Genomic DNA, 24,548 nt, shown 5'->3' on the forward strand with positions numbered 1-24,548 from the left:
TACAATAAATGTAAAGAATTAAAGGCATTGTCAGAGTAAAAGGAGACTTTATATTTGTCACAACTCTTGCAAGAATTTATCACAAACAAACATGTCCTTTTATCGTAAACAAAGTCCAATGTTTTTCAGAAAAGAAGTTTACTTGGCGAAAAGTTCCTTTATGTGGAACAAATTATTTTTTGCGTGCACTGAAGTTCCAAAGTTAGATTAAATAATATCTTTCCCCAACACAGCTACAGACTCTGAAATTGGTTGCAGAGAAGTCTGACATTCATACTATGTTCAGACCAAAGCTGAAAACGACTCGTTTTTCCTTTAAAAATTGTAAGGGCAATACGACTCGTTTGCCACAAAAAGCGTGTGAACCCGAAAAAATCCCTAAATTGTGCTAAAGGTGCCATCAAACTATTCTTGTCTTATGACGTGTCAAATTAAATTGTTTTCCCAACTTTATAACAGCTTTCTCACGACTTTAACAATTTGTAACCATAAAAATCAGCTTTTGCTCATATTTTTAGGTTATTTCATACAAAAATAAAATGCTAGTGTGATATCAAAATTATGAATCGTATGTAAATTAACAATTTTGACACACATAATGAAATATCAACGATGCATTCAACAGTGGCATGTCATAAGACAGGAATATATAGTCTGATGACATCTTAAATAAACAAAGCCCTGTCAAAAATAAAAATCAAATATCTTGCTGAAAATTTCAAAAAATAAACAAAATGTAATAGATATTGAAGTAAAGTAAAAGCGTGTTTGGTTCGGCCGGGCTGAATCTTGGGAACCCACCATCATGGACTCGGCAAAAAATTGATACAAAATAAATTTTGTTGAAAGCCATAATTGTATTCTACACACCAAACTTCTGTCAAACCAGCAAACATTAAATCTCTAGGAACCGAACAAGGATGATCGAGATACCGGCTTACATGGGAGCTATATCAGGTCATAGACTGATTTGGACCGTATTTGGCACAGTTGTTGGAAGTCGTAATAGAATACCGCATGCAAAATTGCGGCTTGTAAGGGCCCAAGAAGTCAAATCGGGAGATGGGTTTATATGGAAGCTATATCAGGTTATATACCGATTTTGACCGTAATCACATTTATTGGAAGTCATAACAGAACACTACGTGCAAAATTTCAGCCTAATCGGACAACAATTGCGGCTTGTAAGGGCTTAAGAATTCAAATCGGGAGATCGGTTTATATGGGAGCTATATCAGGTTATAGACCGATTAGGACCGTACTTGGCACAGTTGTTGGAAGTCATAACAGAACACTATATGCAAAATTTCAGACAAAAAATTACGGCTTCCAGGGGCTCAAAAAGTCAAATCGGGAGATCGGTATATATGGGATCTATATCTAAATCTGAACCGATATGGCTTTATTGCAATCCCCAACGACCTACATCAATATTAAGTATCTGTGCAAAATTTCAAGCGGCTAGCTTTAAACGTTCGACCGCTATCGTGATTTCGACAGACGGAAGGACGGACATGGCTAGATCGACCCAGTGCGTCGAGACGATCAAGAATATATATACATTATAAGCATTATAAGGTCTTAGACCAACATTTCGAGGTTTTACAAACGGAATGACTAGACTAGTATACCCCCATCTCATGGTGGTGGTATACTATAAGAAGAAAATAATTCTCAACAATAGTGCATAATCAGAATTGTGGTAGAATTCGGAAAAACAAGTTTGCACAACATCTCAACTGCTGCAAACAGTTGAGATGTTTTCCAAAGCGAGTAAAGCAAAACATAGCATAAGACGACAACCTCATCCACAATCAGGAATACTTAATGTATACAGAGCATCACAGTTGGAATTAATTACGATCTACTGGATGGTCTAGCACACATCACTGAGTGATTTCGCTTTGTTTTGGCAGCTTGGACGGTTGTTGATGAAAACAACATGGCCATTTATACGCAAAGTAAAAAAAATCGCTTTTTATACCCACCACCGAAGGATGGGGGTATATTAATTTTGTCATTCCGTTTGCAACACATCGAAATATCCATTTCCGACCCTATAAAGTATATATATTCTTGATCAGCGTAAAAATCTAAGACGATCTAGACGTGTCCGTCCGTCTGTCTGTTGAAATCACGCTACAGTCTTCAAAAATTGAGATATTGAGCTGAAACTTTGCGCAGATTCTTTTTCTGTCCATAAGCAGGTTAAGTTCGAAGATGGTCCAGATCGGACTATATCTAAAGGGTGATTTTTTTGAGGTTAGGATTTTCATGCATTAGTATTTGACAGATCACGTGGGATTTCAGACATGGTGTCAAAGAGAAAGATGCTCAGTATGCTTTGACATTTCATCATGAATAGACTTACTAACGAGCAACGCTTGCAAATCATTGAATTTTATTACCAAAATCAGTGTTCGGTTCGAAATGTGTTCAAATTTTGACAAATTTTGTTTAGCGATGAGGCTCATTTCTGGTTGAATGGCTACGTAAATAAGCAAAATTGCCGCATTTGGAGTGAAGAGCAACCAGAAGCCGTTCAAGAACTGCCCATGCATCCCGAAAAATGCACTGTTTGGTGTGGTTTGTACGCTGGTGGAATCATTGGACCGTATTTTTTCAAAGATGCTGTTGGACGCAACGTTACGGTGAATGAACACATTTCGAACCGAACACTGATTTTGGTAATAAAATTCAATGATTTGCAAGCGTTGCTCGTTAGTAAGTCTATTCATGATGAAATGTCAAAGCATACTGAGCATCTTTCTCTTTGACACCATGTCTGAAATCCCACGTGATCTGTCAAATACTAATGCATGAAAATCCTAACCTCAAAAAAATCACCCTTTAGATATAGCCCCCATATAGACCGATCCTCCGATTTAGGGTCTTAAACCCATAAAAGCCACATTTATTATCCGATTTTGCTGAAATTTGGGACGTGGAGTTGTGTTAGGCCCTTCGACATCCTTCGCCAATTTGGCCCAGATCGGTTCCGTTTTGGATATAGCTGCCATATAGACCGATCCTCCGATTTAGGGTCTTAGACCCATAAAAGCCACATTTATTATCCGATTTTGCTGAAATTTGGGTCAGTGAGTTGTCTTAGGCCCTTCGACATCCTTCGCCAATTTGGCCCAGATCGGTCCAGTTTTGGATATAGCTGCCATATAGACCGATCCTCAGATTTAGGGTATTAGACCCATAAAAGCCACATTTATTATTAGATTTTGCTGAAATTTGGGACAGTGAGTTGTCTTAGGCCCTTCGACATCCTTTGTCAATTTGGCTCAGATCGGTCCAGATTTGGATATAGCTGCCAAATAGACCGATCTCTCGATTTCAGGTTTTGAGCCCATAAAAGGCGCATTTATTGTCCGATGCCGCCGAAATTTGGGACAGTGAGTTGTGATAAAACTTTCGATATTATTTTTCAATTTGGCATAGATAGGTCGCCGAAATTTGGGATAGTGAGTTGTGTTAGGCTCTTCGACATGTATCTGCAACTTGGTCGAAATCGGTCCAGATTTGGCTATAGCTGCCATATAGACCCATATCTCGATGAAAAGCCTTGGCCCAATATAAGGCGCTTTTATAATCCGATTTCACTGAAATTTGACTCAGTGACGTATGCTAGGCTTTTCGACGTCCGTGTCGTTTATGGTTCAGAGCGGTTTATTTTGAGATATAGCTACAAAAAAGAGCAAAATTTTGTTTTACACAGTTGAACAATCACTTGTACTTATTAGTATTTGGTCCAAATCGGAACATATTTCTATATAGCTGCTAGGGGTCATAAGGTATAAATTTTTCCCCGGATTTGACGAAAGGTGGTTTATACATATACCCGAGGTGGTGGGTATCCAAAGTTCGGCCCGGCCGAACTTAACGCCTTTTTACTTGTTAAAATTAGTAAGGGAGAGCGTCCGAGGACCTCTATGTACGATGAATCATGTATTAGTTGCCAATTGATTTTGAAAGGGAGTATCTTTTACTCGATTACATCCCTACCCTACTTTATCTTCCATATGTACAACCATTTAATTCATGCCAGTAGTATATATTTACATAACAATCACGCAGAACCCAAGTGCATACATTGTTTCTATTTTCAGATTGATTTTGTGATAAATTTTGATAAAAACCACAAACCCATTCAGGCGCCCGTGGAGACAACAATGTTAGACCGGATAACAAAGTAAGTAATAAATCTATAAAAGTGTACGGGTATTGTCGATTAAATGTGAAATTTACCGACAGCGGTCGTATTTAATTTTCGATCTATGCCGTGAAAGTCAAATGTTAAAGATAATCTGATCGTTATTAGTAACACAAAATATCTGTCCTTTTTTTAATTTAGTTTGCAAGTAACTTTTGCTTTAATTAATTAATTAAATAATATAAATGAAAATTTTATCGCCTATGCTTTCCATGTAGTCGCATAGCCGTTTATTTATAGCCTATTATTGTTAACGAGCGTGTAAGCGTGTAAAATTCAAGTTTTTACAAATTGGTATGATGGTTGTCAGAGACATTCTTTTACATTTTTGGTAATAGTATGAAGCCTACTTTTATATTATACTAGCTGACACGGGCCCGCTCCGCTGCGCCTTCTTTTACTTTATATGGAACAAAATTTTTCTTGGAATATTTATTTTCGACTATTAGAGAGTGAAATACTATACTAAGAAAATAGTATATCGCTTGACTAACATTTTAACAATATAAGTGCCTTTATCTGAATCCCATATGATATTTATTGGTCTACGAATTTTAGTTTGGATGTAAGGTGTACTCCATTCTTAAAATACTTTATTTCAGCCCGATATTCTCATGATATCTGATTAAGGGGTGTTTTCGGGGGTGAGGTGGTCCCCCAGGCACTTAGCTCTGGAAAAATATCAGCATCGTGCTCTTCTTTCAAATACCATTTATTTAAACCCCATATTGCCATTGGTTTAGCGGAGTTTACACGATGAGACGTCCCCAAACACATGGCCCCAAATTCGTTTTCTAATCTCAAATACCTTTCATTTGAGCGACATGGTAAAAAAAAATTTTCCCTTTGGGCGTGTTTTGGGAAAGGGGAGATGCTCTAAATACATGGTCCTACATTTGGATATCAAATTCATATTCTACTCCCAAATACCTTTATTTGAGCCCCATATTGCGATGGTCACTAAAAAATTGCTGTTTGTGGGGTCTTTTGGGAAAGGGGTAGACCCCCAGAAAATTGGTCCCGAAAATGGGTATCAATTCTTGCTCTACCCCCCAATACCTTTCATTTAAGCTCCACATTGACATGGTCGGTAAATGTGCCCGATTTAGGAATGTTTTGGGATTGGGGTGGTCGCCCAAACACTAAGCCCGGAAAATATATCAGCAACGTGCTCTATTCTCATATATCTATATATCATTTATTTGAACCCCATATTACCATTGCCCTTGCCAAAATTGGATATCAAATTTGTTTTCTAATCTCTTTTAAACTCCTTTTTGCAAAAGTCAGCAAATACGTCCGGTTTGGGGTATTGGCCCTAAAAACTGTGAATATTTAGTTCCACTTTCTTTAAGACCCAAATTGTCTTGGTGAGCAAATACGTCCTATTGTGGGGTTGTTGGGTTGGTTGGTGGGACGTCCGCTAGACAGTTGGCCCCTAATGTTGATATCAGATATGTGGTCTACTCCCACATACCTTTAATTTGTGCCACTTAGTGAGTTGGCCTTGAAAATATATATCGGATTCGTGTTCCACTTTAAAAACCGTCTTATTTGAGCCTCATATTGCAATAGTCAGCAAATACTTACTATTTGGAAGGTGGTGGTGGCCCCATAGACACTTTTCCCGAATATTGACAAATTCGTGCTTTATTCCCAAAGACCTTTCATTTGAGCCCCATATTGCTATGGTCGTAAATTTGACTCCTGTTTGGGGGGTGTTTTGGGAAAGGGGTGGACCCCCAGAAACGTGGTCCCACATTTGGATATCAGATTCGTATTCTGCTCGAAAATACCTTTCATTTGAGTCCCATATTGCCATTGTCAGTAAATATGTCCGATTTCGCGGTGTTTTGGGGCTTAGGGTGGTCCCCCTAGCACTTCGTCCGACAATTGGATATCAGATACATTTTCTTATCCTAAATACCTTTCAATTGAGTCCCATATTGTCGTGATTGGTTTAAATTTGTGTTTAGTAGGTTTTAGGGTGGGGCAGCCCCCCTAGGTACCCCACCCGAAATTTGGATACCAAATTTTTATTTTTAGGTTACTATATGAGAGCACACAAAATTTCGCTTAAATCGCACCATCCATCTCCTAGATCCGGCGTTTCTGAAAATTAGGTTAGGGGGAGGGTCCGCCCCCTCTTCAGATATCAAAAAATTTAGTACCCTATTTTCACCACGTGGTTATTATGCACCATCTGTGAAAATTTCAAGAAAATCGGTTCAGCCGTTTCTGAGTCTATAAGGAACACACAAACATACAAACACAAATTGATTTTTATATATAAGATATATTTATACTAGCAAAGCTATTGAATAAGATACAGAGTGCCACGAAATGTAAAAATTGACTACGACTGCTATCAATTATCTCCTGAAATTTCGTAATATTTTGACTGACATCGATCCCAGTTATGTTCCGAGTCGGTCCCCAGCCTTTTATAGTTGGAATAATATACAAATCTTATAAGAAGCTTTGCAAAATGACCTTTTTATCACTTTTCATCCGCGTAAAGTATGTTCCGAATCGTTTATATCCTGACAAAACTCCCAGGCCAACAAATATTAATTCTTGAAAAGGTGGAAGGGGAAATTTATCCAATATGGATAAGATTAGATATCGGCTAAAGAATTTCTCAAATACGATTTACGATTTTATATATTTTTTAAACACTCTACCATAGATAATAATCCGCCCCATATGGACATAGAAATTTCGTACTACTTACAAAATCCTTAATTGTTTTCCATACCACTCCACTAAGTTAGTTCATGTCACCTAAGTACCGGTGTCTGTTAGCCACGAAAGCCGGGCAATGCCGCACCGATTTTGCAAATGTGTGTCCCGTTATGACACCAAAAGCTATACTGCCCTTCATACTTCCTTTCAGTAAAAGCCTCTTCCTTTCACGATCCGGAACACCCCATAGGTTTTTCGCCGTCCTACCGACTGTTTCGCTGTTCCACAGTATACATGCGCCCTTAAATCAGACTGCGTCGACCCAAAAGGCTATCGAAACGTCTGCCCTTTCACTCTCCCTTACTCCGTTATGGACCGGCACCCAAACGATGCGGATTGTGCCATCTCAGAGAGAGAGCGTTAATCTCCTTCTTACACTGCAAGGCTGTTCGTAAACTTACGCTCAACGTCCTCGCATTAGTACCACACCACCTCACGCATTCCGTCATCGCCCGCATCTCCGCCTACAGGACCGTATTATGGCCAGGCAGTCTAAAACATATCTCAGTCCCTGGGTTCTCAATGCAGACCCCTAGGTCCACTCTGTCCCCTAGCTTTGATCCATCCGCGTAACATGATCTTCCAGACGGCAATCGGAAACCTCTTTCCTATCGTCGCCTCTATTATACCGCAATGGTATGAGCTGCTTCCATCTTCAAACCATTCTCTCATCGCCTTAAGTCTCATAGCCGCAGTGGGTGGTAGTGGGCGTGGTCCTCATCGCTCCGCCTATGCCAAGACAACATGTTCTCTGAACTTGTTGTATGGTCCTAACATTGCACTTTTTCTCCATAACAGCCCACCAAACAACTGAGGCGTAAGTAAGTATTGGTCTAATCACGCTTCTGTAGAGCCAGTGGACTATCCTCGGATTCAGGTCCCATTTCGGGCCTATGGCCCGTCCACATAATGCCCAATATCTATGAGTCTTCTCTGTGCGCTCCCGAATGTGACACTTCCAATTAACTTTGCTATCCAAGATCGCCGCTAAGTATTTGACCTTGTCAGATATCGAAATCGTTTTATTGAGGAAACGTGGTGCGTCAAATTGGCCAACCTTCGTCTTCCTCGTGAACTGGCATATTTCTGTCTTCTCTGAGTTAATGTGATGTCCTTACGTCTGTCGAAAGCACGCTAACTTTAGAACACGTGAAGCTAGTCGGGCCAAATCGGTACATGTTTACATCAAGCTCCTATAAAAACCCCCTATATGGCGCAATTCTTATCCGATTAGGTAAAGATTTTGTACAATTACTAATGTTACGACTACCAATATCCAAGACAAGTAAAGTCCAGATCAGTCCAAACTGCCCATATTCTGGTATACATAAATCCTATGCAACCCGATATTCCGATACGATTGATAGTTGATTGATGTAATGTAGTTACTAGTCTTCAAAATAGTCTGCTCTACAATTTCTTGAGATATCACTACGGTCCACCATCTAGAATTGGTTATACTTCTTCCAGAGAAAAGCTTCTCCAACTGAATGGCTGCTAGCCTGTCTCAGATTAGATATTTATACTAGCACTCGTTAAGACTTTATTGGGTGTGTTTTAAGGGTTACTTTCCCTTTCACCTATTCAATCAATTTATTAATTTCTCTCCATGACAAGAGATCTTAAACAGTAGCAAATAATTTTTTCCATTACAAGAAATTAGTTCTATGCTACTATTATTGCGAGGATCTCCGCATGATACATGTACTACATGCGGTACCATATGCAATCAATTAACCTTCTCGATATATCCTGCCCTAGTTCTTTATAGTATACTTCAAAGTTCACATGGTCACTAGTCTAGAACCATCCGTATATAAGCCTACGTTCCTTCTCTGTCGCTGCTTGACTTAAGAGAAAGCCTCCTTTCCATACACACCACTGTTAGAACAATCAATAACGTTATTTAATTTTATTTATTTTCTTTCGCAGAGTTGCAATTTTGTTACTCAAACTCGATTCGTTTTGTGCAAATGACTTGAATGCGCTGCGGGGACCGGACACATTAAAAATAAAACACTTGGAAATGATGGGCTATAGGGTGCTACATATAAACGAACATGATTGGAATACAAAATATATGAATGCGCCTGGCGCCAAAAAGAAATACCTGAAATGTCTACTGCAAATTTCAAATTGATATCTATTTCCCAATGAGTTCCAAATGTCCATCTGCAGATGTCCTCTACTTTATATGTATTATTGTTGTAAATCGAAAGATAATTGTATATATGTATGTTAGCTATTTATATATAATTTTTTTTTTAATGAATGTATTAGAACTGGTCTTTTTTATTGTTGCAAATAAAGAATATAAATTTTGTATATATTACATTTTATTTGAGAATTCATCTGGTACACCACTCATAGGCAGTGTTAAACATTACTTGCCAAGGACTTGCTTGAGATTTCACGCTGAAGCCTGGCGACACATAGGGCCATTGATACATGGCATGACAACGTTCTGGATGAGGCATTAGTGCCAAATGACGTCCATCTGGAGAGCATAGACCTGCTATTCCCTCCGTACTTCCATTAGGATTCATGGGATAGATTTCGGTGGGTTTACCATCGTCATCCACATAATGAACGGAAATGCATTTTTGTTTTTTCAGGTTATCTAATATTTTCTTGTCGCGGAATGAGAAACGACCTTCTCCATGGGCTACCCAACATCCAAGTACCGCATCCTTTAGTTTACTCAACATCATGGCTTTGCTGTCGGCAATGCGAACAGTTGACCAGCGACACTCAAAGCGTTCAGATTTGTTATGGAGTAAAGCAACGTCGGGTTTTGATATAACTTCTTGGTTCGAGGATTCAGTTGACGATGCGCCCACCCAACCGATTAAACTCATTAGTTGGCAACCATTGCATATGCCAAGAGAGAAGGTGTCTTGGCGTTTCCGGAAAGCTTGGAATTGTGGTACCAAAAGTTTGCTAAACATAATGTTGGCAGCCCAACCCTTTGCAGATCCCAAGGTATCGGCATAGCTAAAACCTCCTGGGAATATTAAGCCACGATAATGATCCAAAGTAGTTTTACCTTAAAAAGTAAGAACAATTTTTAAGAGTACCTGTAAAAGAGTTCACTTTTGTTTTGTAAGTATTTACCACTTAGCAAATCCGACATGGTTACATCGTGTACTTCAAAATTGGCCTTCATCAACGAAGCCATCATTTCGCGATCGCTATTTACACCCTCTTCGCGTAGAACTGCAACCGTTACGGTCTTCGAAGCTCGTTTCAGTACCAATTCGGAGCTGAAATCAACCGTTGTACATACATATTTGGGACCAGTGCGATATTCCAAAGTATTGTATTCTTCAATGGCACAGTCAGTATTTGCTTGTAGTTTTTCCAATTCAAAGCTAATGCGTTCCCACTGCTTATACAAAGCTTTTACCGAGTCATTTAATAAGAGCTTGCCCTTTGAAGAAAGTTTTACAGACTTGTCCAAACCATAGCCCTTTGTAGATCCTATGAAGTGGTTAGGAACGCCCATATCGCTAAATTTGGATTGCACTTCCTTTAAATTTGTGTTGTCTACTTCTAAGACCCAGCCACATTCTTCAGCATAAAGTACAGCTAGTTCTGGCGCTGTTCGTGCAGATGCATCAATATTTTGTAGAGGTATTTGCGTAAGAGCATTGGTCAGATCGATGCTCAAGCCGGAGAGACCACCGAAGGCCATTTCCAAAACACAAACTAGTAAGCCGCCTTCGCTGATATCATGGCCAGCCAAAAGTTTTCCTTGAGCCAACAGTTCTTGTGTTACATTGAAAGCATTCGCCAACACCTGACTATTAAGAAGATTAGGACATTCATTGCCTTGTTGTTTGTAAACTTGTGCCAATGCACTTCCTCCCAGGCGGAATTTATTTTCAATATTTATCCACAATAAAGATGTTTCCTTGCCCATAGCTGGACCCTTTAAGTCAGGTGTTACCTTGATACCGACGTCTGGACAAGGAGCATATGTTGATATGACTAAGGTGCCAGGGGATTTAATTGTTTCTCCCCCAACTTTTGCTGCCATTGATAATGAATCTTTGCCGCCATCAACAGCAATTCTAAGCTCTTTCATGATGGCGCACATTTCCTGGCAAGCGTCAAACATACGAGCACCCTCTCCAGGTAATTTGGCGGCCCACATCCAGTTACCAGAACACTTGACATCAGCTAGCTCGGTAATTTTAGCAAATACCAAATTAGATAAAGCTTCAGCTACACTCATGCGGGCCATGGCACCAGCATCCAATAAGCCCTTAATGGGTTGGGTACCCAGGGATGTGGCTAGACCTTCATTTCCAAAATGAGAAACAGTTACCAAGCCAAAGTCAGCCAAAGGTGTGTGTAACGGACCAACACACTGTTGTTGCGCTATCAAGCCAGTTACACAGCGATCTACTTTATTGGTTAGATAACGTTTGCTTCCCACCGAAACCAAACTTAGTACCAGTTCCAAACTTTTGGCTAAATTAAAGTTTTCTGTGAATTGTAAAGGCACAAAATTGTTGCTTAAACGCTGTAATTGATATTCTCTTTTCGGCATTTCGCCCAAGACGTATTTCAATTCCAAGTCGAAGGGCATGGGTCCCAATTTCGAGCGCTCAAAAGACGGACTTAAGGCCTTTTCAAAATCTGCTTCGCTTTCAATCAGACTCACACGGCCATCCCCTGTGACGACACCAACAAAACTAATGTGGCAACGTTCTCTTTTGCAAATACTTTCCAAAAGGGGACGATCTTCAGGCTTACAAAGTATAGCATTATTCTCTTGGTATTCGGCACCCCATAATTCTAAAGCAGTTATGGTAGGATCACCTAGTTGAAATTCCTTCGAGAAGATAACGGCCCCAGCGAAACCGGGCTCTACAAGTTCCTTCAGAACATTACCATTGCCACCGGCTCCCTGAAGAGAATGAATAAAAATCGTTTTTAACAAACCTCTATTTCCTATGCAGTTAGCCACATTACCTGATCGTGAATAGCCATTATTGGATTACGATCTCCCATTTCAATACAGGCTCTGACTACCCGATTCAATTTGTTTTCCATTTCAGCATCACCTCTTTGCACAGCATTGAAATCCAATGCAGAGTCGTTAGAACCTTGGACTTCCACAGAACTAGCTGCTCCACCTCCAACACCAATTCGGTAAACAGGTCCTCCAATTTTGGCCAGCAACATTCCTATCAAGAAAAGTCAAAAAAGCGTACCATTTAATGGGTATCTCATTGTAAAATCCAAAAGGAAAACAATTTAGAACGCATTCGGAATATTCAACACCAGCAAATTCCCGATAAGTATCAGGTAAATTATTAATTTTTACACATACCTCTTTTTGGATCAAATTTTTCTCGCATTGTGGATTCCATGGTGCCCATGCCACCACTAAACATAATTGGTTTAACAAACTCGTCACGTTCGCCTTGAACATTAGTTAAGCCATAAGAATGAACAAACCCTGTAATCAAAGGCTCTCCAAATTTGTTGCCATAATCGGAGGCACCATTACTTGCCTCGATAAGAATTTTCAGGGGTTTGGCAAAGGTGGCAGGGTATTGATAGTTGGCATTCTCATAAGGTTGAGCAAAGCCTAGTTGTGAAGAGAAATGTTATTTCTAATGCTATAAGCGATTGATTTATTAGTTTACCAGGGATATTCAAGCAACCAACGCTGTAGCCAGCAGTTCCAGCTATGGGTATACCGCCTCGACCAACCCCTTGCACATCTCTGAAATTTGTCAACGGTTTTATTTTGTTAACTTATACAGTCTCACTATCGGACTTACCTTAAACGACCGCCAGTTCCAGTCGTGGCACCACTAAACGGCGCCACGGCCGTGGGCATGTTATGTGTTTCAGCCGTAAATATCAAATCATTGTTAACCTTGTGCAAAGTCATTGGTCCAGGGCCGTCAAAACACTGAGGCCTAATGGTAGTGTGATTAAAACCTCTTATAGCGCTGCTGTTATCACTAAATTTAATCGTGTTATTTTGATTTGTATTCGCCTGAGTACCCATTATCATACGTATTAGTGACTGTGGCTGCTCCACACCATCCACAATCATTTTTCCACGGAAAAACCAATGGCGAGAATGTTCACTATTACTTTGGGCACAATCAAATAATTCCACAGTGGTGGGATTTCTTTTGAGGGTGTTCTTGAAAAGATTCGTATAATAATCCAAATCCCAATCGCCAAAAGCAAGACCCAATTTGACATTTACTTCCTCCAATGCTGTGCGACCTTTTTCGAGCACTGGAACTTTGTACCACGATTCTTGTGAATGTGGCAACTGTTCATTGAAACTGTTGACGGGGAGATTTTCATCTGTATAACGGCATTCCGTCATGCGATCTCCCAACAAATCCACTAATAGATCAATATTTGGTCGACTGCCCGAATATCCAATCAAATAACGATCTGAGGCTTCAAGACGTATCACTTCGGATAAACCCACATTTTGGCAGATATTAACGCAATTTGTTGAAAAAGGCGTCGAGAAGTTAAAGCGAGGGCCAATCTCAACGACAACCGAGGCGTTGTTTTCCTTGGGTAAAGACGATTTTTCACTCAGGCTAGTTTCATCGCCTTGTGGATGTTTAAGCAGCCATTTAAGTAGGGTTTTGGCTTTTGAGTCTACCGTTTTTGTTGTGGTTTCCACATGGTAGCACTTTTCGATTTGTAGTGTGGTTATGTTCGAGAAATTCTGGAATATAAGAGATGGGATAAGTAAGACCATCATGATAACAAATGAAGTAAATTATATAAATTATATATGTATAATGTATCCCTGCTTGTTCTTGTTATCGTCGTAGCCACATTTTTAAGTGGAAGTGGCGACCGTCGTCAAGCTCCTGTAGGTGAGCTAGCTCGTTCCGGTCCGATCGCCGCGGGAACAGGGTGGCCATTGGTTATTTATAGGCGCCAGTAACACGCCTCTCACTGAGACTCTCCGCTCGATACCGCTGATTGTCCGCTACTGCCGTTACAGCTACTCCGTATGAAGCATTCCACTATCCGCAACCTGGTGTTCCAGCTATCTCGTGCTGGGGTTCATTTATATGGGTGTGTTCTTGGTTTCACTTTCCCTTTCACCCCTTGAAACAACTTGTTATGATCACTCTCGAATGAAGTATTAAAGATTCATTAGTTTTCATCACAAGATTTGCTTAATAAAATAAAACTTGGTGCTCCGATTGTTTTATAATTTGTTTTTGGCTCGTTACATCATGTTATGATGTAACGATAATATATATAATATATATATAAATATATTAACTATACGTACTGCAAAAACGAGAAGTGAAACTATAGGCCGGACAAAAGGATGGACATGATTCACGATAGTGCTGATGATGATCTCAAAAACCAATCATCGAATTCGCATTTTTTTTTCTTCTTGTAAATACTGCTTTATTCATTTCTTATAGCGAGATGTTGAGCCAAACTGACCAACTCATAAAACAAAGCTAAAAGAACCAAACGCATAACATAAGCCACCAATTTCCCATCAGCGATATCGAGTGGAGGCTCAATGAGAAAAATTCAGCGCCCCCGGCTCTTGCTTATATACTGAGTGCATATGATGCTCGACAGGACAAGGCGTGTTATTTACGCCTTTATGACCAATGACCATAAGGATCCCGCGGCGTATGGTCCTATGAACCGGAACAAGATGGTTGGATGAGGATCGCTATCTCCAAATATAAATATGGATACAACAACAACACAACAATTTCTCCATTTGTCTTTTAAAAAAAATTAGAAATGGAAACCTGAGACTATCTTATCGCTTTAAAGGCGAACTAAAATCTCATTATGCGTTTGATGAAAGATCATCATCATGAAATATTATTTACTGGAGTCCACCTTAGGGCACAGGTTGGCATGTCTGCCTATGACACTGAACCCCTTGTTTCAAAATGTTTGTTTGTTTATTTATTTTAAATTCAAAGTACACTTTAAAAAACTGCTTGAACATAATCAAATATTGAACGACATTCAATATGCGCCATTGCAAATCTTTGATTGCATGTTGGACAGAGAAATTACCTTAAACGAAATAAAATACACCTTTAGAAAAGCGAAAAAAAAGGTTCCTGGTGAAGGTAGGGTACCTTACGAGCTGTTAGTGTGTCGCCGAAAACTTTCTTAAAGAATTGGCAACAGCTTTAAAAAAATCTTGCTGACTGGCTGTCAAATCGCAATCTCATGGCAACCGGTTGTACGTAATGGTTTGAAACCATAAATACCCTCATCGGCAAGTGCTGCCGCCTCGGTCGGTATCGGTATTTTGCTGATAGTATCATTTTCCTCATTTGTAAAAAGGCGAAGTAAATATCGTTTATGAATACTGTGCCAAAACTTTTTATGGGAATACTAAACACAAGACTCAAATTGGGTCGAGGAAAATAATATATTAAAAGAGTTTCAGGCAGGTTTTAGAGCAAAATACAGCACAGTAGACAACTATTGTACATCTCAAACTCAACAAAAGGAAAAGAGTTTTGAGCAGTATTTAATTCCTGATTTATTTTTTAAGAAAATTTTTAATGTTAATTCTATTATAAAGGGTGATTTTTTTGAGGTTAGGATTTTCATGCATTAGTATTTGACAGATCACGTGGGATTTCAGACATGGTGTCAAAGAGAAAGATGCTCAGTATGCTTTGACATTTCATCATGAATAGACTTACTAACGAGCAACGCTTGCAAATCATTGAATTTTATTACCAAAATCAGTGTTCGGTTCGAAATGTGTTCATTCACCGTAACGTTGCGTCCAACAGCATCTTTGAAAAAATACGGTCCAATGATTCCACCAGCGTACAAACCACACCAAACAGTGCATTTTTCGGGATGCATGGGCAGTTCTTGAACGGCTTCTGGTTACTCTTCACTCCAAATGCGGCAATTTTGCTTATTTACGTAGCCATTCAACCAGAAATGAGCCTCATCGCTGAACAAAATTTGTCAAAATTTGAACACATTTCGAACCGAACACTGATTTTGGTAATAAAATTCAATGATTTGCAAGCGTTGCTCGTTAGTAAGTCTATTCATGATGAAATGTCAAAGCATACTGAGCATCTTTCTCTTTGACACCATGTCTGAAATCGCACGTGATCTGTCAAATACTAATGCATGAAAATCCTAACCTCAAAAAAATCACCCTTTATGTACTATAAATTATTTTTGGTAATATTAGTTAAATTTATGAGATTAACTATTTTTAAGTAGTATTTAATTCCTGATTTATTTTTAAGAAAACTTTAATGAATTGTTAATTTTGTAGTGTTTTAGTCATATATGGTCTAACGAATTGACTAATAAATGAGCAAATTAAATTAAAAAACAATTAAAAATTAAAAAAGAGTGTATGCGTTTTGTGTTTATTTCTCAACTGCTTTCGACAGGATTCCGAGAAAACAACTGAGTTAGAAGCTACGTACTATTGGAATATCCACAAAAATCGTAAAAGTTATAGAATGCAACTATGAAAACACAAGATCTGCTGTATGGACTGGAAAAGACTCAAAAAAGATGAACAATGCAAGTAAGAGCCTGATTATGCTCTTGTAAATGTACTGTTAATGTAGAAAAGCGTGTCAGCTGTTTTGTTTTGCCTTATGAAAACGCATCAAAACGATTACCGAACGGCTGTCGACCGTAACCGGAAAGTAGAATTCATTAAAAACAAAATTTTACTTTCCGTTTTTGTGTCAGCTGATAAAATTTTAAGTTTGAACGAATTTCAAAACCAAAAGTGTTTATTTAGAAAACTGCTATTTTGGAGGCCACAGTAGCACAGAGGTTAATATGTCCGCCTATGACGCTAAACTCCTGGGTTCGAATCCTGGCGAGACGATCAGAAAAAAATTTCAGAGGTGGTTTTCCCCAGCTAATGCTGGCAACATTTGTGATGTACTATGCCATGTAAAACTTCTCTCCAAAGAGGTGTCGCACTGCGGCACGCCGTTTGGACTCGGCTATAAAAAAGAGGTCCCTTATCATTGAGCTTAAAACTTAAATCGGACTGCACTCATTGATATGTGAGAAGTTTGCCCCTGTTCCTTAGTGGAATGTTCATGGGCAAAATTTGCAATTTTCCTATACCTGTTTTATGATTTTTCTGTGCAATTTTTTACAATTTATTATCAATAGTTTAGGTTAAGTTTCACTCGGTGGCCAATACATATAAATAAGGAGAAATTATAAGATGGGTGTTGGGGTCGAGCATCAATACGGCGCCATCGTATCTGCTAAACCATTTTAGGACTATATGATGAATTCCACACACTTTGACCACACTGTTCTAGAACCCGCGGTCTACAGGGCCGGCATATATTCTGATTTCGAACACTCTAAATCCCTTCTCAGAATTCCTTTTGCGGCTATCGTTATGGCTCAGAGCTTTGCCCGAAAAAACATACACTGGTCCAGCAGTCTCACGTACATACCGAAATATAGAACCAAATATAGTCCATGTCCCCATTTTGGAGCTAACTATAAAGACAGATATATCCGGCAGATGCAGCCGCCTCAACTCCTACAGAGCAAGGATTGATGGCGACGTGCCAGATGTATGTCCCGATTGTAACCAGGGACTGTACGATACACGTCACCTGTTTAACTGCCCGGCCCACTCGACTCAGACCCAGATCCCATCAACAGAATCAAGCAGACGAAAGATAAAACACAACAAACTACTACAACAACAACAACCGATATATCATTCTTTCTTCTTTCGGTTGGAAAGACGGCTCGACTTCTCGCACCACTTCGTCAAGGACTGTCTTCGCCGACCTGCCCTTGAGGAATGCTGTGTGGAATGTTGTGTACTTAGGGCATGCCTAAAGTTCTTCGACGTATGACCCTCCCTCACCTTCGAGTCTATTTTGGTTATAAGAGAATTAGATTATCTAGCCAAACAGCATTTTATTTGGTTATTATACGGCTTTAGGAGGATATATGCGGATATCATGTCGTGCATTCCTCTATGGTAAGGTTCAGTGTTTGATGGGATATTTAAAAATTCGGCGTTCAACTCATCAGGGTTTGCATCGATACTAAATACGCCGATACACATTTCACGAATGCGTCTCTATTTACTTTTCGAGTTCGAAAGCCTACGAAATTTATCAGCAAAATTACTTGCTTTCAGACATTGTATTGCCTTGCTTACCTCTTTTTCTTAAGACCCGAAATTCCCTGTGAAGTATTTCAGTTCTGAATCTCTTCCATAGGCCATACGCCAAATCTCTTTGAATTATTAATTCTTTGTTTGTCTGCTAAATCAACAACTTCTTTGGGATATTGATGTTTAAATCTCCGGCAATTATAATTTCATCATTGTGATCGTGATATTGAATAACTTGTGTGTACTACATTGATATTAATCACAATATTAAGGTCTATGACATATATCGAGAAAGCGCATCACGCCATTAGAAGAACAGGACATTTTATCGTACCATGTTTGGATTATTTAGTAATACTTTATTATTCAACCTTTCCACGTCTCATCCCATTCTAATGGAGATAAGTGAAATGGCAACAAAATTTCAAATGCCAATAAATAAAAATAATTTTGTAATACACATGTACATTGCATATGGCAATCTATAAAAAAATCTTTGTTATCAATTAGGTTTAGTTGTTGCTGCTTAACTATAAATCTCTGTCTATTGAGAACGATTTATTTCTTCAACGACATGCAAAAGATCAATGTCCCACAAAAACTTCTCATTGACTGTTGCATGAAAGATAGGTTACCCTTTATTTGACTTGACAAACATCTCAACTTAACTTTGATTGAATGGTCAAATGCTTAAAAGGATGCATAAAGGTAGTTTTGCATATTTAAGAAAAGTAATTTAAATCTTGTTACCACTTTTGTAAGATTAACACGTTTAAAGAATATCCACTTTTTTCCGATAGGAAACAAGTCTTGGTTAGTTTATCATTTGATGGCTTATGTATTGTCATATTTATACAGGATACACAATCCTTTCCTTCTGTTTCTACATATATTTGTTGGACCATTTAATATAGTGAAACTCGTCACGATTGTGATTCGTTCAGTTCCTTTAATTCAAAATATTATTTGTAGAATAATTTGTAATGTCCTTTGATATGCATCATGTTACACTATGCATAGGCTTTAAAAACCACAAGCCAAAATTCCACAGAAGCGTGCACAACATTGTTTCACTTAACTTTTAGATTAACTAAACACAAGGTAAGAACACTCTGTTGAATAATCATAAAGCATGCGAAAATTGGAAACCCAATTTATATGAAGTAGATATATTCACTCACCGCACTTAATTGTTTCAAAATTTTCATCCGATGAACTTCATCGCAGGCTTCAGTGGTGTAGAATCGTATTATAGCCATTATTCCTTCCAAATCAACTGCTCGGACACTGCGATACTCGAACGTTATGACCAGCGGTCGTCTATTGACTGATGATTTTACTTGAAGGAATATGGATCATTAACAAGATGAATAACCTACACAATCTATCGTCCACACACAAAGAGATTACCTTTCAATGTATGTATGTATCTGTAAGAACAAATGCAATTACACTTTTATTCTGATTTACTTGTTGCCAATGTTTTTCGCAGATTGTATTCCTTACTGCTTGGGGTTATCTCCCCGGCAATCTCATACGGGCGAAAATATTTCCTCTGGACTCTTCAAATCAATCTGATGCCTTTGCCTTTAGAGGGAGGGCTCGTTGTTGCAATACACAATCAATATGCCGGGCAATTGACGTCTGTCGGTACTCTACTCCATTAATCTCCGCTTGTATTCACTCTCTTTCTGTTTGTGCACTAATTGTAATGGCCTTTTTATTAAATGATAAGAAATTGATCGCTTTTTTTTGTCAAGATTCAATAACAGCAACTATTTTTACACTTCGTAGTGATTCAATTGATACTTGTTAGCTCTATCGCTTCTAGAGATTGTTAATCTTTTAAGTTTGTGTTTTTAAGTCAACAATCCCACGATGCAAAAGTTACCCCACACGTGTTTGCTTTACTTTCATGTTCTACTTGTTTGACTGCAAGTTCGTTGTGCGTTTATTGGTTAATTTAGTTGCTTCAAGACTCTCTTGCTCTCTTTTATAAACATTTCTGCATTTCTTATGAGCAATGACTATTGGTAGAGATGGCAAATAGTAATTTGTTTCAAAGAAAGAAAAAAAAAAAGATTTTTTGAGAAGCAACAATAGTTGATCCCTATTCTCAAAGCAAAATAATTAAAAATGCTCAGTCGATTAAATTTAGAATGCATTTAGGTTAACCGTACCAAAATTGGTAAACCCACTGTTTATAAGTGTCGTCTTAAAAATAAACTTTGGATATAAATGAGTAGAAAAAGATGTTAACTCTTGACAGACCACATTGCAGCGTGATCCAATAAAAAAATACTCCTTCAAAATTTTTTTTGTACTACACCCAATTAAGATAAAGGTTGAACTGTATTTTACGGGGTAGTTCGAAAAAAAATCTAATTTTTTGCAAACCCCGAATATGAAGTCCGTTTTTGGGGCTCAGGCCCGAAAAACTAAAAAACCCCCCTTGTGGGAAGTAGTACAACCTAGGCAATATGGGTATCAAATGAAAGGTATTGATTAGTAGATTATGAATATGCAAAAAATTAAGCTTTAGAAGAACTCTAAATTAAAACAAAAACATATTTACAAAAAAAAAATTTAAAAAAACATTGAAAGGCTAATAGTTTTATTTAAAATATTCGATATTTCACACAGTTGGACATATGGAGGAGGAGAAAATCTCAAAACAGGCCAAAGACCAACAAATGTATCCAACTTTGGTAGGCAAATAGAGTTCTATTTTAAATAATTTTGTCTATTTTCCACTGTTGGACATATGGAGGAGGAGAAAAGCTCAAACCCGGACGAATGCCGGCACATTTCTCCAACTTTGGTAGGCAATATGTAATATAAGGCCAATAAGGCCCATAAAATAATTACATACAAACATTTTATTAACCTAAGTATAACAGATAATAAAATTCAATTTAATGTTTTAACATAAAGAAATAATTCATTATATTTACCTAATATTTGGCTCCCCAGCCATAAAACAATATAAAGAAGATAAAAGAAATCAAGGTGGAAGACAGCGATAAATAGAAAGTGGTCCAACACAGTGCACAAGAACTTAGATTTTCTAGTATTAAAAATAGTGCCGCTTTGAAAAACAAAAGTAGGAGAGAATGCCAATAGAACAAGAAAAAAAATTAACCGTCAGCAAAAGAGTTATAAATATTACGAAGTTTTCAACGGAAAACGTTAGTGGAATGGGAAAAGATGCGTAACTCATGAGGCAATAGGTTCCAGCATCTCGCTACTCTAACGGCATATGATCTCGTATATATGTTCCTTCTAATTCTAGTAATAAGTAGGCCGAGAGGATACAAAAATCCTCCTTAGAGGACCAGGTCTAACATAAGCAAAAACGTTATGAAAAAGTAGTAATTTCCTACACTCGACAAATCTTTTAAATGAGCAATTAAGAAAACGGAATTCACAATTTGCTCATTTTGTAAAGTTAGCCTGAAAAGTACCTAAAAAACCTCCAAACCGCAAAGTATCTGAGACATTAAAGAGAATAAGCCAAAAGCTTTCTCACCTTGAAAGGTAGTTAAACAATAGAAGAATAAATTTTTAAAAGGCAAGACAAAACCTTCCCTGACAAGGATAACTCAGTGTCTAAAATAACAACCAAACATCTATTTCGATAGACAAACTCAATCCCAAAATTTCAAACCAAAATGTTAAGAGATATGGTATTATATTTTCCTTGGATTTGGAGAGCACGAAGAAGTTTTATTAAGACCGAAGAATTTTTATTTAAAATAACAATTTCGTAAATTTTCCATATAGGTGTCAAAATCCTCAAGACCCCATAGGTTCTTCCTGGGTCAACATTTTGGACATTTGATTGCATATTCGTAATCTACTAATCGATACCTTTCATTTGATACCCATATTGTCTAGGTTGGACTACTTCCCCCCAAGGGGGTGGGCCCGAGCCCCAAAAACGGACTTCATATTCGGGTTTCTGGGCCAAAATTACCCCGTAAAATACAGCTTTGCCTTTTTTTTAATCTAGTAAAGTCGACCCAAGATTGAGCCTTTTGATTGAAGTAAAATCGAGCGAACTGTCGACTTATTATCTGCAAATCAACCGGATGAAAAATTGACCAAATAGTATAAGAAAGTCAAGAGCTCACGAAGTCGAACAGCGACTCCATAATTGTTATTAATCCATAATGTGAAATCCTATATAAACCAAACTTAATGTAATAGTTAAAATTCTTGTAGTCGAATATTTATATCACATTAGATTCTTCTTTAGGGTATGTAGTTTTTGGAAATTCGCCGCCGCACGTCTGTTGCATGAGTCCTTTGCTAAATAAATATGGCAGAGATGCTTCTTCTTCTTCACTAATAAAACAGCAGAAAACAATTTTATTGAAGGTTAGGTTAATTTAGCAAATTCAGATTTAGCTCACCCAAGTCCAGTTTTATATATGTTCGCAAACATTTTGCTGAGTTTAACTTATTTTTATTCCAACTCTCTATGCAAAGTCCTTTTAAATGTAAGGTTTGATTAAGTCAGGAGACTTAACTATGACATTATTTTTTGGAGCTCCGACGTATTTATTAATCTTAATTGTTATATAATATAATCGTAATTTGTTAATATTTCAATAATTTTCTGCATTCCGCATCTAGTTTAAACTTTCATAGTGTTGTCTTAACTTAATTCTAGGTTTCGAAATTTATCGAAATCATAAAATCCAGCCCGTACTTGTCGTCCACCAAAAAAGCGTCCATTTAGATCCACCACAGCTTTAGGAATATTGCCGTTTAAATATTATCGAATGACAATATATATAATGCAACAACTCACCTTTAATGGCACTTTCCATTCGCTTGAATTCAACAAATATTTTTACTGCATCTTCAGGTGTTGTTCCAAAAGACTCATGAATTAAAACCTTGTTCACATCGCCATATTTGGTGTTGCACTCATCTTTAACTTCGGGTTCCAATTCATCGTCAACGTCACCGGGGCCAACCATGTTCTTTAATATATCGAAAATTAACTTAAAAAAACATGAACTCAAACATCATAACTTATAAAACATAAGTAAACAAACAATAAACTTAATAGTATACGCACTAACTACGCTTGTATTATTTTAATTCGTACGAAGGTGGGCTTACCCTTAGTAGAACAACTTTGCTAGGTGCCTTCATTATCTCTGTTATACTGGGATTTGATCCAGACTCTGTACTTGTTTGTGCTGGTGGAGCCATGTTAGCAATTGGACTAGACGCAGCTGGACTATTGCCAGCTGCGGGAGGCTGTGGTGGAGGCAAGAATACATCACGTTCATGTATAATGCGACCACCACGTTTTGAAGTCTTTTCCACTTGCAAAGCCATGGACATACCCTGCTCCTGCTTGCCCAAACCTTGGCCATCTTTGAATCCGTATTTGGCCATGATTTTAGCAGCCACTGAAGTAGCAGAATAGGGTATAGTTACATTTGAGGAGGGATCGCCATCATTTTCAATAGAAATTTCCTGCAGTGATGGAGGTGGAGCTATGGTGACACCACCTTTACCTGATCCGGATGCGGCCATGGAAGGTGGACTGTACCGATCTTCATCTGCAATACGTTGGCCAAAGCCGCTAAACTTAACTGGAGGAGATTCGCGATTCCGCGAGTTTCGTCGATTGCGCTTTCTCTCCCGATCTCTGTCTCCTCGATTGGGTCGTTCGCCCCTATCCCGTTCTTCGCGTCCCTTGTCTTTCAAACTATTCTTTTTCTCTTTTAATTTGTCATACTCATTGGGCCAAGATGGATCATACTCGTCAACAAAATCCCAATCGTCAGTTTTAATATTTTCCAACGAGGGTACCAGCGGCTGCGCTTGAATAATCGGTTTACTTTCACTGGTGTGCTTGGATAAAATAATCTCTTCGGGTGATTGCAGTTTTTTAGCCTTCAAGTTGACCACAGGTGTCATAAGCTAAAGAAAAGAATTTTTGATCAAAATAACATTTTTGATGGTGTGGAATCATCTGCCCACCGGTTTCTTTGATGTCTCTCTTGGCTTTGGTAGACCAGCTTTCTTAATTGCTAACTGTGTTTGCAACATTTTTATTCCAGAGGACCAACCATCTATTTGGGAGGCTTTTGGTTTTGTGTCTATATCGTCATATAAATCCATTTTTTGATTGATTGTAACTCCTATTGTTACTTTAAAATCCAAAGAATATATATAAAATAATTTGTTTATTTTCTCTCAGACCTAAGTTAGTAGAAATCGTAACGTCACTCCACTGTACCCTCAATGAAAAAATCTAGGCAAATTAATACAAGGTAAAGTCATTAGCCCAACAACAACGAAATCAACTATACAACTGTGTGGGAATGGTGGCACAAAATTCAACTAAGCTGTCAAATTTCTGGACACTTCCTAATTGATATTTTAGTTTTTATTTGCATT

General features: G+C 38.2%; 3 protein-coding genes across 3 annotated transcripts in view; 1 reads left to right on the forward strand and 2 right to left on the reverse strand.

The window, feature by feature from the left end:
- Positions 1-9,125, forward strand: part of LOC106089381 (FAST kinase domain-containing protein 1, mitochondrial) — a 53,153-nt gene extending 44,028 nt beyond the window's left edge. The window contains exons 8-9 of the mRNA XM_013255215.2: positions 4,119-4,201; positions 8,900-9,125. Coding sequence (XP_013110669.2) covers positions 4,119-4,201; positions 8,900-9,107 — 291 coding nt within the window. The 3' untranslated portion in view covers positions 9,108-9,125. The remainder of the gene's footprint in view (positions 1-4,118; positions 4,202-8,899) is intronic.
- Positions 9,126-9,201: 76 nt separating this feature from the next.
- LOC106089380 (phosphoribosylformylglycinamidine synthase) lies at positions 9,202-19,469 on the reverse strand. The gene is made up of 7 exons (XM_013255214.2): positions 19,304-19,469; positions 12,766-13,688; positions 12,628-12,707; positions 12,309-12,569; positions 11,948-12,162; positions 10,082-11,882; positions 9,202-10,013 (listed from the first exon to the last, which is right to left on the reverse strand). The coding sequence occupies exons 1-7, from the start codon at positions 19,379-19,381 to the stop codon at positions 9,316-9,318; spliced, it is 4,056 nt and encodes a 1,351-aa protein (XP_013110668.2). The 5' UTR covers positions 19,382-19,469; the 3' UTR covers positions 9,202-9,315.
- A 3,156-nt stretch (positions 19,470-22,625) lies between these two features.
- Positions 22,626-24,364, reverse strand: LOC106089373 (splicing factor 45). The gene is made up of 4 exons (XM_013255209.2): positions 24,129-24,364; positions 23,256-24,068; positions 22,939-23,113; positions 22,626-22,877 (listed from the first exon to the last, which is right to left on the reverse strand). Exons 1-4 carry the CDS (start codon positions 24,267-24,269, stop codon positions 22,783-22,785), a joined length of 1,224 nt encoding a protein of 407 aa, XP_013110663.2. The 5' UTR covers positions 24,270-24,364; the 3' UTR covers positions 22,626-22,782.
- Positions 24,365-24,548: the final 184 nt, after the last annotated feature.

Source organism: Stomoxys calcitrans, chromosome 3 (genome assembly GCF_963082655.1).
Source record: "Stomoxys calcitrans chromosome 3, idStoCalc2.1, whole genome shotgun sequence".
Taxonomy (NCBI): domain Eukaryota; kingdom Metazoa; phylum Arthropoda; class Insecta; order Diptera; family Muscidae; genus Stomoxys; species Stomoxys calcitrans.

Coding starts and splice junctions, on each gene's coding strand:
- LOC106089380 (XM_013255214.2), bottom strand. CDS start 19,381: ATGGCTATAATACGATTCTACACCACTGAAGCCTGCGATGAAGTTCAT. Junction 12,708..12,765: donor GGAACTGGCGGTCGTTTAAG/GTAAGTCCGATA, acceptor GACAAATTTCAG/AGATGTGCAAGGGGTTGGTC. Junction 12,163..12,308: donor AAAATTTGATCCAAAAAGAG/GTATGTGTAAAA, acceptor TTTTCTTGATAG/GAATGTTGCTGGCCAAAATT.
- LOC106089373 (XM_013255209.2), bottom strand. CDS start 24,269: ATGGATTTATATGACGATATAGACACAAAACCAAAAGCCTCCCAAATA. Junction 24,069..24,128: donor GAGAGACATCAAAGAAACCG/GTGGGCAGATGA, acceptor TCTTTTCTTTAG/CTTATGACACCTGTGGTCAA. Junction 22,878..22,938: donor AATGGAAAGTGCCATTAAAG/GTGAGTTGTTGC, acceptor ATATTCCTAAAG/CTGTGGTGGATCTAAATGGA.